Consider the following 14,732-nt stretch of genomic DNA (forward strand, 5'->3'; position numbering starts at 1 on the left):
AAGCTACACTGTACAACACCTTCCTTTTATTCTACTGTACTGTTCCAGAACCTCCTTGAACTTACCATGTACCGGTAATTTATTTTTTCTTCAGCTGTGTTTTGTATGCTGTATGCCATGAATTGGTCCTGTCAACCGATTTGCAGTCCGAGCAACCTGAGAAACTGGTGTTGGTTACTGAGATCAGTCTACCAAGGCCCCGGGGGAAGTGGGATTCCCAACTCCCTGGTCCTCCCCAAATGAATTTGTATGCAATGCTCACTCTCCTTTCTGGACTAGTGCAACAACAGTGTCACATGACCTGCTGATGACTTGTATTACCGTTTAACCTGCAATGTATCCAGCCTAGTGACGTGGAAGTTGTCGGAAGTGGCCAGCTGATACAGTACTGACTAGTACTGTATGTCCTGGTGTGTAGGCCTTGTTCACATGGGAACCAGAATGCAAACGTGCTATACACAGTACATGGTCTATGTTATATAATAGTTTTACTGGAGTGTGTCACATTGATCAGTGGGAGCCATTTCTACTATCCATCATTTTTGTGTTGATTGTACCTTTCAAGTTCAGAATTTACTGTGTCATATTATGTGGATTACTCGTATACAGTTAATATCCTGGTGCCATGTGTATTTAATGTTGATGTGGCCAACAAATTTCAGAGTGACTGGACTGCAGTGATGGACCTTCCTATCCAGTAAAGTACACTTGTATAGACTTGGTTTGTTTGGTAAGTTTGTAACTTACTGATGTAACTGGGAGAAGCAATGATTTCCCTGTACTGTATGTCGTGATTGTTGTGAGTTAGAAGTTTGATTACAAATGCACAGTATTTCTTTTGATATTTTATTTCAGTACCTTTAAAATGTGTAAATTCTCAGTTGATATGTTTATGTTGCCTCTCTAAAAGTACAATATACGGGAGAGTGTTACAAAATAATATTGCTTCATCATCGCAGTCTACATTTATGGATACTGATATCATGTGCGAAAGAGGATATTTAGATGTACAGCTTTATATGTTGTACATATAGGATGTAAATCATAATTCCATACTTTCTGCAAGATGAGAACTAAAGTAGTATGGAATTTTCCCCAAAAGTTTTTCCCATGTCCCTCCTCCCCCATTGTACACGTATTGTACACATACACACACACACACACACGCACTTTCCAGAGAACCTCGTACAATGCATCGTAAGTGTCGTGTGAAAGAATATATTTCAGATATTACCATTTCAGTCTTGCTGTTGGCTTTAAAGGGATGGTACAGTATTGGTGGAGATGAAAATTGGGCTTTAACTTTTTTGTGAGATACCAAGAAAACACTTATGAAATAGTACAGAGCATACCATTTTAAAAAGAATTCAAAGTTTATTTGATGAAAATAGCATTTTAAATAGCTGAAACATCCAAAAACAAAGTAAAACAAAATGATTGTAATAAAATGTGGGTCCCACACTTTAATAGGATTGCTCTGTTTTGGATATCTCCGCTATTTTGAAGTCAATTTTCATCAAAAAAAGTTGAAATCCTCATGGAATTACATGCTCTTTCATATTTCATAAGAGGTTTCTCACTATCTCACCAAAAAATGATAAAAAAATGAAGTTACACTGTAATTCTCAACCAGAACTATAAGATCCCTTTAAGCCTTATGCAAAAGTGAGAAAGGGGTAGGTTTCTTCATGAAATGAAGTTTTCATGAGATTCAATATGTGTACACCACAAATTAGGATTTCCTCCCAAATATCGTGGTCATAAGACCAGGATGGCTATTTTGAGGTCTTTTTGTTTGTTTCTGATACACGTATGTATGTTTGTTTCTTTAATGTTGCAGCATTTTTCCCTCAACTATGTAAAATTTTTAGGTGAATTTCAAGCAAGTGTTTGATTTATTGTGTTATGCAATTACAAACGAATAATTAATGGTGACTATGAAGGTTTATTTTGAGTTTGATCTTTGCTATTTCAGAATGCAACATTTACCAAATCACTTTAGAACTATCTGAAGAGGTATCTTTTGCTTGTTTGCATGGAAAGTAAAGGCATTTGCTTGTCTGCTGTTTTCTACCTGCTTTTCAAGCTTTTGACACATGATATTGAACACTTTGCATAATTTCATGATTGGTGACATATACTCGAAACTACAGTCTGTGTGTGTCACGGTCTTGAATTAAATTGTTAATGAAGGAATTTTTAAATGATTTTTAAAGTTCATGAGAGATGGCAATGGCCCATCTTGGACAAAGAATGAATGTGGGCAAAATACACCAACCGTGAGTGCACAGATGGAATTTGCCATTTTAGTTTGTTGTGGTACAGCTGTAGGCAGGTATGGCACTTGGCACAACCACATTGCGCTGTATGAAAACACGACTTGGGTAGTTTTTAACAGAGATTGAACATAGAGAAAACGCCCCTGCTACACGCCCACTGAACACACAAACACAAATACACATGACACTGCTGTTGTTTTGTCCCGCAAGAGAGGTTGGCGCAAATTTGTGAGCAGACCTGTACAACAGCTGTGTGCAAGCATGTGAGCTCCAATGTACTGCATATGTACATGTACCGTAGGAATGACTTTTTTTGTATTACATCATGGGAGGGTTTGTACTTTTAACGTAATGCAACCATAATCTAAGACAATGCACTACACAATACGTATTCAGGATTCACAATGTATTCACAATTTGAACATATAAGTACAATGTAAACTCACAATGAGGAATTTTTAAAGGAAGGCAAGTGAGATTGAAGAGTGCTCTGCTACATTTAGATGGTAACATGGAGACGAGATTGTAGAATCTGTATCAAAAACATTTGATAACGACACCTCCATGTAACCTTGTTGCGTATGCTTTAAAATACAATTACAAGCTTTGATATTTCAAAGAACTTGCTTCATTTTTCATCCATCATTTGTATAGTGATAGGGCATGGAACTTGTCATGGACAAACAAAATGAAATAATATGTGCATACACCTGCTACTGTAGAGGTGATTAACTTGAAATTTTAACGCAGATGTGTGTACTGTATATGGGGCTATTTGATTTTCTATAATCAACCAAAATAATTTGAGTCTGTCAAATATGATTTTGGTGAAACTCTAATTGCACATTTCAAGTGTGTGTTGGTTTTTTTTTTTTTTCTTATTTGGACACATAATAGGTACAAAAATGTGGAGGCTTGTAGATTTGTGTGAGCTTCTAAATGTGTTCTCGGGCTTTAACCTTTGAAAACAATGAAAAGTGAAAGTAAGGTATCAGTTGAATTAGTTCTTCCATGAAGAAACTGCAGGGTACCTTGATCTAGCGATAACATTATTGGCTAATCATGGACTTTGAACCAGTGAAGCAAAGCAATACTGGGTGAAACAACACACACATTTAATTTCAGTGAAAGCGTGCCTACGAGTGTTGTGTACATGCTGCCCTATAATGGATGTTGCGCTGCCACAAGGACTCTTGGTCTGTAGGGTTTGTTGCAGCAACATTTTGGTAAGAACATTTTAGGAAGTTATCAATAATTATTGTCATTTAATGATGGACAGTCACTGTATCTTCATGAAGTTCTCCCATGCTGTTCTGATTTGTACCCCCCCCCCTATTAATTGTAAGTTTGTACACTTCAATCTAATAATGGATATTATGTGTAGCATGTTACCAGGAAGTTAACAACTCCACTTTCTGCATCAGATAGGTGAGATAAACTAAGCATTTTGCATTCACTTCCAGGAAGAAGCAAAAGAGATACCAGATAATCTGTCCTTGCCTCCACGATATTGTACCCCCCCCCCTGATTACTTTCTTTTCTTTTTAATAACTGGTTCACATTTCAATAGCCAAATTCACAAACAGGTACTATCATGGTTGTTGTTGTTGTTGTTGTTGTTGTTGTTGTTGTTGTTGTTTTTTTGCATTGTGTTCACAAATCATTTTTTTTTAAAACAGTTACCCTGGTAATTTCAGGCATTTATGAACAGAACTGAGCACTGATTTTTGGGGTGGTCAGCACAGGGAAAAGGGAGAGGGAGAGATGCCTCGTTGATCAGTTTTCATTGAGCAATCTATAACATCTTACTATTTAAAGGGCAAGTTGTTTGTGCTTACTTCTTTCGCATGGACACTGTGTGATGTCAGCAGCTATCAGGTAGATCTGCTATGGTCTCTGACCCACCTTGTTTATAGCTGGCTTCATGAGGCATACTCCTGTAGTGTTCACACATGTATAGACATTGGAGGAGAAAACCAACATCTTGTGGGCTTTCTCTGATACCTTTTGCACATAATCATGGATGTGGACAATACAGTGTGCTACAGTACCGTCAGTTGTAAACTACTGATTCTACAGCTGAATACATTGTATGACTTGATGAGAATTCTTAGGATTATTTTTGTAATATCATATGGATGATAGCAGCATAAGAACAGTGCAAGTTTGTTTGTTTTTTTGTTTGTTTGTTTGTTTTTTTAAATACGTACAGCTTGTACATGACCATATGTCATTATTTGTGCTCATGATACATTGTGTATATCGACTCATAAGCTCACTTTACCTCCCATACAAGCTGCGGGCACTGTGTGTTTCCTTGTGCGTACACTATGTAAAAGTGTGTGGATATCCCACACCTCTACCCACTTTCAGTCACATGTACAGACCTATGTAGAAGGCATGTTTGAAAACTGTAGGTGAAAACTTTAAAATAGAAATTGGTGCTTGAAGTAGTGTAGACAATTCCTAGTGCTACATAAACATGATCTCTTTGGTCTTTCTTTAGTATTTGGTGTAGATGCAGTCAGTCTGACTCTAAAGAACTGGGAATACTATGGAGTGGGAAGGCTGGCCCAGCTTTGATATATATGTGAGAATCCCCATTTTTAAAACGAATTGTACAGCTTTATCACTAATCTCTGTGTTTCAAGTAAATACACAGCTGAGAAATCTTTTGTAATATGACTTGATTGGAGTCAGCTGTTTCCGATGTGTAAACTTCGATGCACATATTCACTGACTGGTACTATACTTCATATATAAAATTTGTGGTTTTCAAATGCAATGGTGGCAGCGAAATGAATTGGGCAATCCATTAATCACTTTGCTACTGGGTCTTTAAACCACCAAAACCAAAAGGGTTTTCAGATTTAGGGACAAGTGTGAACATAGCAGGTATAGCTACAGATGGTGAGTTCATGGTCGACAGCTGTTTACCAAGATGCACATGCAGCAGCCCCAAGTAATGGGCAAGTAATCGCACTTGACGTAGCCTTGAAAAACAGACCCAAAGGGGTCATGAAGCAGTGGGTCTTTGGTCAATCATTTTGCAAAAGACTTGTCAGGTGGAGGCCTGGCACTTTACCGATGAGTAAAAGTGAATTTGATATACATGTATACTGCTGTGTCCAGTCTTTCAGCTTCGGGCTTTTGGTAATGTCTTTAGGTGACATAAAAAGCAGAGATTGAGATGGTTGGTTTATATCATAATTATGCAGAAAAACAACAATGTTCTCTCTAAATAACCTACTTACTTTTGTTATGCATTATAGAAACGGTGTCTCAGATAGAAGACTATGAGTAACCTTAACATACAAGACAAGGTCTATGTATCCCTGCAATGAAAATGATTCCAACCTGGTCCACTCCAAACAGTCTCTCACTTCAGTTACATCTCTGATGTCAGGCCAGCTGTTGGTGCACCATCTATCTGCTCTGATTTGTGGAGGGCAACATAGGTACTATACATCCAGTGTAGACACACAGTCAGCTTTTTACTTTTCGTCCTGCATTGGTAGCAGAAATCAATATTGGGTGTCCCAGTCAGAGCAGTGACTGCAATGTGTGGTGATTTGTGCGAGGAAATATGATTGCTGGGATTCGGTGGCTTTGTCCCGCTGCCAGACTGGACGAGTGATGCAGGGATGGCACCGTCAGTGAACATCTGGCTACTTTTAGTCCAGTAGATATGGTTTGGATTACAACTGTCCCATGGATGTAGAGGATGAAGGTACACATTAGTTTGTTTGTTTGTTTTGTCTTTAAAAGTGAAATTTAAGATTGCCCTCATGTGGACCATGGATGTGGGCCTTGCCTCTTGTGCATGTGTGGCTGTTGGTGTGTGTGTGTTTGTGTGTGTGTGTTTGTGTGTGTGTGTGTCTTTGTGCGTGTCCGTATCTGCCGACCAATCCTATCTGCCTATTCTACAGTGTCCATGATTTGCTTGTTTGTTGACACGGACTGTCCTCCACAATGATAGCAGTGTTGTGGCCACTGGCTTTCTCATACTTGGCCACATACAGTACATTTAGGTTTATCCTGGTACCCAAGTACTTGGAAATCAGTGGTAATATAAAGTTGAAGCCAAAGCATTCCATTTTTTTTTTTTTGTTGTTGAAACTTTGCGTGAGAAGGAGATAAGATACAACACTGCAAAACTGGTCATTGACCTGATGATAGGATGCCATGTCCATACAAAAAAAGAAAGAAAAGAAATGGGGTGGAAATTATACCAAAAGCAGAAATTTGTCATCAAACTACGTATGACTGAATGGTATGCCCAAGTGCAAACTACATGTTGGCTTTAATACCTGGTAATGTTTTTACTGGTACTAATCTGTCAGTGTCAAGGAAGTACTGCTCACATTTATCATTATGTGGAGACCTTGACTCTGATTTCATGAAAGATGTTGGGATAGTAGTTTTTACATGAATGGTAGCAATAGCTAGTCGGGAAGCAGTATTCTCGTTATTACCATTACCATTGTCGTAGCAGCAAGAGTTGATATCATAGTGACTTTTTATGAAATAAAGTCGAGGATATCCAAGCCATTGATATTACACTGTTCAATTGAAGTCATTGGCTTGCTCTACCCCCAACAAAGAGGTGCCAATATTATAGGTGTGCAATAATGGTTAAAATTACCCTTGGGCTCTCCCAATGAGGTATCTTCCACTCAAGTGTGAACATCGAATGCATGAAGCGATTGTAGTAAATTGCATTTTTAAAGGCCAGGTGAAGTTAAACTGTGTTTGCCTTTTTTTTTTAGTTCGGCTTCAATATTTATTTTGTGTGTGTGTGTGTGTGTGTAGCTTATTAGTATTCACAGTACTGCTGTCAGTTGATGGTGTCAAAGAAATTAATCATTCCTCATTTCAGCAGAGAATATATTCCAAAGGTGCACAATATTTCTGTTGAAAACCCTTTTTCTGCCCTGTCATCTGTCAACATAATTACTAAATTACAACAGTAAGGGCTGTCCTCTATAATAGATTCCATGAACCATTAGCAATTAGTGGTATTAAATTCTGAAAATGTAAATGTGAAAAAAACATCTTTTGGGAGGATTCCCCCCCCCCCCCCAATTCTGGTAATTCACTGCAGACAGTTAATGGAAAGATGGGATGAATTTAATGGTGCAGTGTCATACATTTGTATTATAATGGATGGCAATGAATGGGATACCAGGGAATATTGCACAAGTTTGTGCTGGCCAATATTGCACAAATTGAAGGTGAGGGCAATGTTTGCCCAATGAATGCAATATTCCCTGGTATTTCATGAATTAAAAGCCATCCAATATAATCATCATTATATTAATAACCATCATTTAGAGAAGATATATTAAGCTGTAAAATGTCCCATACTTCTACAAGACTTTGAGGTTGACTCTGCACTGAAAAAGAATCTAATGACTTGCACCTGTGTAGCAAGATGTTTGCGCACTTGTGACTTACAACACACTTTCACACTTTAAATAGTACAGTAGCAAGCATTCATGTGCTCAGCAAGCAATCGTGCAACAGACATGACAGAATATGGTGTATTATTGCACAGCCACTAACAACAGTAGCCTATGGAGAATTTACATATTGAATACGTTCTCATATTGCACACTGAAAGTCAAGCGGACAAGAATGTGTGTTTTTAATGCGCTGCTAAAGCATCCCTATCATTGTAGAGAAATGTATTTGAGGATAGGAAAGTGAAACCAGACATGTCTTGGCCACAGATGGCATGGGATATACAGTAAAAGTGTGCATGAATACCTTGGACAATGTATGATACGTGGTTAGTTTGAGTGGAAATCCACACTGTGTTTAAACATTGGTGGATTAAATGGTGCATGATCAAGCAAACGGAATGGTGGCAGTTTCTTCAAAAGTGGAAAGACTGCAGTGAAAGTTTCAAAATTTTGAAGCTCTAGCTTAATTCTGTTTCGTTTTGTTTTCCACAGAGAAGTGCTATTGGTTGCAAATGATTTAATGCTAATTGAATGAGGTGATGGTGTCATCACCTTACATCTCTCACATTGGTGTGTGCACTGGCACATTAAAAAAAAAGTACTTTGGTTAATTATTCAACATATGTGTACTGCCTCATCTACTGAGTATTTGTTAGATTGTGAAAATAAATTTACTAATTTGATTGGGAAATGGACATTGTATGTACTGCAGATTTGGCTGCATATGGGAGTCCTTTCAGGTCATGTTTTTTGGTCATTCACATTCATGCTGTGTGCAATTGTCAGAAATTGATGAAAAGTTAGTAACTAATCTGGAGTTGCCATGGTTTCAGGGAGTGCTCGAGTGGTCTGCGCACCAAGAGCATGGGACATGGAGTTTCAAGCACCCGAAAAGAGGATCTTAACCTGTTGAGGACGAGTCCCGAGTATACGCTTGTACTCGGGCAGGTGTCTATGGGAAATGTGTGTAGTAGCAAAATCAAACCGTCCTCAATGGGTTTAAAAGTAGGAGCAGTGTGTTCAGATGGATAAGGCCCTTGAGTTGTACATGAGAGATCCCTGGTTCAAAGTCTGTGCGACATATTCTCTCTTGGACGAGATGTCATAGGGTACCTTTCTTTGTCCCTCTTGGCTGAGGTGTGAAAACTAGGTACCTTGTAGTTCTGGGATAATGATAATGGCAAGAGAACAGTGTATACACTAGAGTGGCTGTTATAACCCAGAATAAATGATTGTTATGAAGGTCAAGCTGGAAATGTGCTTTGATCTTTTCAGCATATTTTATTTTGAAAACAAAAACAGTTTTCTTTGCTATAATTGTTGAAGTTTTCAAGGCACCCCAGTTTGATATGCTTTATTTTTCTGATTTTATTTCCACAGCATCAACTTTTCCCAGCTGCCCAATGTAACTACAGGGCCTGAAATCACTGCAGCCAATTTCAGTGACCACTTCCCGGACACTTCTGTTCCAGGTAGGAAAGAATCAGACATTTATTTATTCGAGTGTGCTCTAAACATTCCTACTTCCTTCCTTGTTATTCTTCTCTGGCTGCAAACCAACAATAATGCTGCCTTGAATATCTTTGTTTGATTTAGGTTTTTTTGTTTCTTTGTCTCTTTTGTATAACCATTTCTCCCTTTGCTCTGTGCATTTATCTGCGACTAGAATCTATTGTCATTGAATTACTTGCATTATGCTAGTAATAATACATAATGTATGTACAGTGTAGTGATATAAAATTGAAAACATTTATATTTTATAAAGGGTATTATTGTCAAGACTATTGGCTTTTATAACTGCATCATGTTGTATTCTTACCACAGAGAGAAATAAAGTTTCTTTCACATAAATTGATTGAGAAATTATTTCAGTGAATGTGATGCCACACAATTTTTATCTTGTCTGAAGAGGTCAGTTTTATGTAGTTTATTCAATGTGTTGCCTCTATATATGTCCCATGTTTTGATTTGCAGACCAATGCATAGGAAACTCTTAATAGGCACACTGCCATGATAATTATGTTGTTCTGATAACATCTAGTACATTTGAGACCCAGAGTAATGAATTAAGTCACCCTCTTTAATGACCCCTTTGACTTTGATGTTACTTTGCAATGTATAGTTTCAAATTTTTAATTTGTTTACCATGAAATGTATTTATTCAGGATATTATGTCACTGGTACAATGAATGTCTGATATCTAAACCCAGTGTTTGTATGTGCACATTTGCACGTTTCCATGTCGCATTAATGTATTTGTTAACCTTTTTTTCTATCTGTTTTGTTTTATTTCCTGCTGAGAGGAGTAATAGGAAATGGGGTCGCTATGAGTGCTGATCTGTTAAGGGAATGGAAGGCACGTGACAATTTGAACGTCTGCTTTTCGTTTGAAGATTTAAAATATATTTCATATTATAGGCCTTTGTTTCATTGCTAAAGATAACCAGAACACAAACAAAACAACAGTACAATGTGGCAGTTACAAAAAGAACAAAGAGAAACATACAAGCTATACAAAGCTTATGGATAGGGCATGAATAAATTTTCTTTCACCAAGTGATGTTTCCAACTAATGTGGTATGGATGTTGTGGGATGAGTTGCTATGGTAACACTCTTTTGTTGTGGTGGTATTGTGTTATTACAGCCATACAGAAGGTAGGAAGTGGCAGGATGTCGCCGGTCAGAGCACACACCATGAAGGAGTATGAGCAGGTAACTTTTTTTTTTATTATTATTATTATTTGATGGTTCATACAATGCATTTTCCTGTCTGTCTTTTCTTTAATCCCCCACCCCCTTCCCTGGTACAGTTCTGATATATTGTTTTATGTATTCTGATTATTCACTTATCAATTTCTTGTTATCCCCCCCCCCCCCCCCCCCCCCCCCCCCCCGGAAAAAAAAAGAGATAATAAGTGAACAAATAATTAAATGAATGAATGAATGAATGAATGCTCAAAATTATTTCTACAGTTGATACATTACAGTTGAGTTAAAAAAATTACCTTGAAGTTATGTATTGGGAATTAATGTGATAATTTAAATTATGCACAGAATTCTAGAGGTTTGTTGATGTGTACAGTTTATATGTGCAAAGTTTTAAGAGAAAGTGAATACCAGGTATTAGGTGTTCAGATTATTGCCAAGACACTATAAATCTTTGATTGAACAGTTGAATAGTTGACATACAGTTTTTAAAGTAAACACACATCTGCCCCCCCCCCCAAAAAAAAAAAAAATGATAGAAAACAAATTGAGACAGATTGCATAATTATTCTTTGTAAGTATGTCTGTTTACATGACAATTGAATGAGAAGTTTGCAAAATAATGCTTGAACACTTGCCATAATTGTAGCGAAACAACAGAGAGAAAAAATATATTTTCTGATGAATGTGATTGCCTGTTTTTATCAAACAGCAAATCTCAGAGCTGAAGAAGGAGAACTTCAGCCTGAAGCTGCGAATCTACTTCATGGAGGAGAGAATACAGCAAAAGTTTGAAGACAATGATGACATTACCACAGTAAGTCTCAAAGCCTTTAATGGGGAATTTTTCTAAAATGGGTTGTATTGTGAGGATTCAATGAATGCAGAAACATTATAGTACACATCCATGAAGTTTGAGGAAAATCAGGCACTTTCTTCAAAAGTTTATGAGTTTTAGTTATGAGCTATACGTATTTCTGGACAAGATGACTACAAAAATATGTGATATTACAGTAGGGTGATGATATTCAAAGAAGATTCAAAGGGAATAATATATCATGTTTTGATTTTTCTAGCATAATGAAAGAACACTTGGCGCGTATTTTCCTCTCTCTGAAGCAGGGGAATAATGTTACCCTCAATATGAATGTCAGTAACAAGTCAGGAATGGGAACTTCATCACTTTTCATTATAAAAAAAAGTTACATTTTGTTGAATTCTCTTTCTAATGTCTTTATACCATTACCCTCTGTGTATACTAGAAGTGCATTCTCACAAGCACTCTGGTATATGTTGTCATTCCCACAGTGTAGAAATAATCCTCCTTTATAGTCATATTAATCCAAAGGGGTCCTGGGAATGCGCAGGAGGAAGTGCCAACTTATGACGTCTCAAAGTGATGTGTGTGACAAGAAAAGGCACAGAACCCATCATTTCTATAAAAGGGGGGCAATCATTTGCCCATGGCATTGATCATTGTATTGACATTGTATAATATGCAGTGGAATTACCAGTGGTAATGACAGATTAAAGGGAAGTTGAAAACACAAAATTAATGGATAAGTGACAGCCCAAAACACTTCCAAATAATCCAGTGTTTCTCGGACACTTACATTGTAATGCATGCATAGTGTGTTAGGAGCATAAACATGAGGTAGACAGTTCCGACTAGATTTGAGCACATTGGTATTGCATTTGACTGCTTTCTTTGTAAAGCACGATATATTTTAATGTAATTTCTTGAGATTTACTGCGTAAGACTCTGAGAGCCATTTACAGGACTGAAAATGGACTATAATGAAATGATTCAAAACTTGTTTGCATTGAGACTATACAACTTTGTGGTTGAGGAACTCAAGGAAACTCAGGCACACATTTTGAAGACAAAATGTTTGCAGACAGTTGATCTATATTTATGCATAAAACTGACCAGTACTGTGAACAGGGTTTTACTCAACAATTCATCTCGAGTCTGTAAGCAAATAAAATGTGAAAACAGAAGCGTTCCAAAATGGAAGTTAATCCAGGAAACTAGCCAGCCAAATCTATAATTCTACTCAGTGGCATGCAGCCCATATTGCTCCCATGTCATGGATCATTTTTCTAAGTTTATCATCGAGTGGAATTTGCTTCCACAGGAAAGATGATAGGATGAGATTTTCAAAAGCAGGATTTGGGGAAAATGGGCTGCCAGCATAATCCAAACAAACAGATGGATCATGTGTCTGGCACAGCTTCTGGCACAAATAAACCTGGTATTAATTGCCATGGTCACCAATGGATGCACGATAAAGTAACAACAGCATCCGTCAATCATATAGATTATATATTGTGGAAAATGGCAAAGTGACAAAAACAAAAGCCTAGCATTGTTCCAAAAGTGCAACTGTGATCTGAGTTAAATTTGTTATGTTTTTTGTTTTTGTTTTTTGTTTTTGTTTTTGTTTTGTTTTTGTTTTTTTTGGGGGGGAAGGGGGTTCTTTTTGCTCAATGAGGAACTGATGTGGCTCAGTGGTTAAGCCCCAGACTACACACTGTATCAATCATGAGGTTACTGGTTCAAGTCCCCTGGCTGCGAGGCAAGGCACTTCATCCCCCCCAAGGCACTTCAAGTCCCCATAGCAAGGCACTTCATCCTTATTGCATAGTTCTTCAGACTGGATTTAAAGAACTTTGTAAAGATGTTGGTCTGGTGGTTGCTTGCTTACATGCATTCATTGCTTTCTTAGCGGTCACACATCAATTCAAATCAAATCTCATGTACTGTAAAAACAAGGAGGCGGAAGTGAAGGGAATGAATGTCAACAATCGTAATTTGCCTTGTTTGAATAGCACATTAAAGTTTTCAACAGCACTTCAAGTGGAATGTAGTTTTTCCTGCAATGTTACCTACAGCCAAATTTTCATTCAATGTGCCAGCCATTCAAGATTGAGTGGGAAAATAAAGATCAGCAAGTACTATAAGTCTCAGCTTACTGGTATATTTTACAAATTTCTTTAAATTTGCATGGCTTTGAGAGACAATGTTTTCCAAAAGCATTGCATTGTTGCAGTCCCAGAATCTAATGTACAGTAGGTTTTACACTGGCATACAAAGAGTTAAATGCATCACATCAGCTAAAAGCGTTGTGAGTAGAATAAGGTCATGTGCAACAACAGAGTGGGTGCCATTAGTTTGCCCCCATTAGTCACCGAGTCACCTGTTTAGTGCTCTATCTCTCCTTCCATTGTTTGAGGCAGCTCCAAAGTGTTCCCCCCCCCCCCCCTTATCTCTCTCTTTCTGATCTGTAACTTTAGTAGTTGGTTGTTTCTGTCGGTGATATAACCTAATATAGAACTATAGCTTGAGTCTGAGGTCAACACATGCTTCCTGGGTGGAGTGATCCATAGTTTGTCGTTACCGTTATATTTTATCACTATTGCTGTTCGCAGAGACGGGCACATTCCTATTGTTAGTACAGGTTTAATCAAAAGAAAAACAAGTGTAGGGTTTTTACAGAGTAGATATGATGAAAGACAAAATTGCATGTCCCTTAAAAATGAGGAAGTTTTGGCAGTTCACGTCTTTTTCTTTGAGATAAACATGTTCAATATCACTTTATCATCTCCTCTGTTTTTGCATAGCAGGAACAAACAGTGACGAAGCAAAATTATCAAAAAGAGATGTTTACAATTATCTTTTGTTTTTTATCCAGACAAGAACAAAAACATGCACTTACAGGGAAAAATATTGTACTCGTTGAACCATTAACTTTTCATATTTATGTTTATTGTGTCCATGGGCGAAACTCGATTCATGCAAAGTGAATGGATAGATTCACATCCACCCTCAATGTTTTATCTTTCTCCCTTTACTCACCAGAACATCGAACTCAAAGTAGAGGTCGAGAGCCTGAAGAAGGAGCTGACAGAGAAGCAGCAGTTGCTGGTGAAAGCATCGTAAGTTTTGTGATGAAAGAGATGATGATACTAAGACATGAAGAAAACACAGATAATAATATCACGTCTATTGATGGTATGAAAAAGAACAGATAATGACAATATTATGCCTGTTGATAGTATGAAAAAGAAGAGGTACATACTCCAGCCAGTTAGTAGTAATACGTGTGGGTATAAAGGGGAGAATTTGATAGTGGACACAGTGAGAGTTAGAACTATACTCCACTTGTTTGAGGACTACCCATGTGTTTTTTTTCCTTTGTCATAAATCCTGTGTTTTAAAGCCAGTGACACATGAGGACAAATACTTCAAAAGTCTTTTGATATGTTTTATTTCAGGGA

The 14,732-nt window shown here is 37.5% G+C and overlaps 1 protein-coding gene across 1 annotated transcript in view; it reads left to right on the plus strand.

Annotated features, from left to right (window-relative positions):
* The window catches only part of LOC140241246 (uncharacterized), a 92,345-nt gene that overhangs the window by 17,357 nt on the left and 60,256 nt on the right, over nucleotides 1-14,732 (plus strand). The window contains exons 2-5 of the mRNA XM_072320998.1: nucleotides 9,125-9,216; nucleotides 10,390-10,457; nucleotides 11,164-11,268; nucleotides 14,314-14,390. Coding sequence (XP_072177099.1) covers nucleotides 9,125-9,216; nucleotides 10,390-10,457; nucleotides 11,164-11,268; nucleotides 14,314-14,390 — 342 coding nt within the window. The remainder of the gene's footprint in view (nucleotides 1-9,124; nucleotides 9,217-10,389; nucleotides 10,458-11,163; nucleotides 11,269-14,313; nucleotides 14,391-14,732) is intronic.

The sequence above is a fragment of the Diadema setosum genome, chromosome 17 (assembly GCF_964275005.1).
Source record: "Diadema setosum chromosome 17, eeDiaSeto1, whole genome shotgun sequence".
NCBI classification, from domain to species: domain Eukaryota; kingdom Metazoa; phylum Echinodermata; class Echinoidea; order Diadematoida; family Diadematidae; genus Diadema; species Diadema setosum.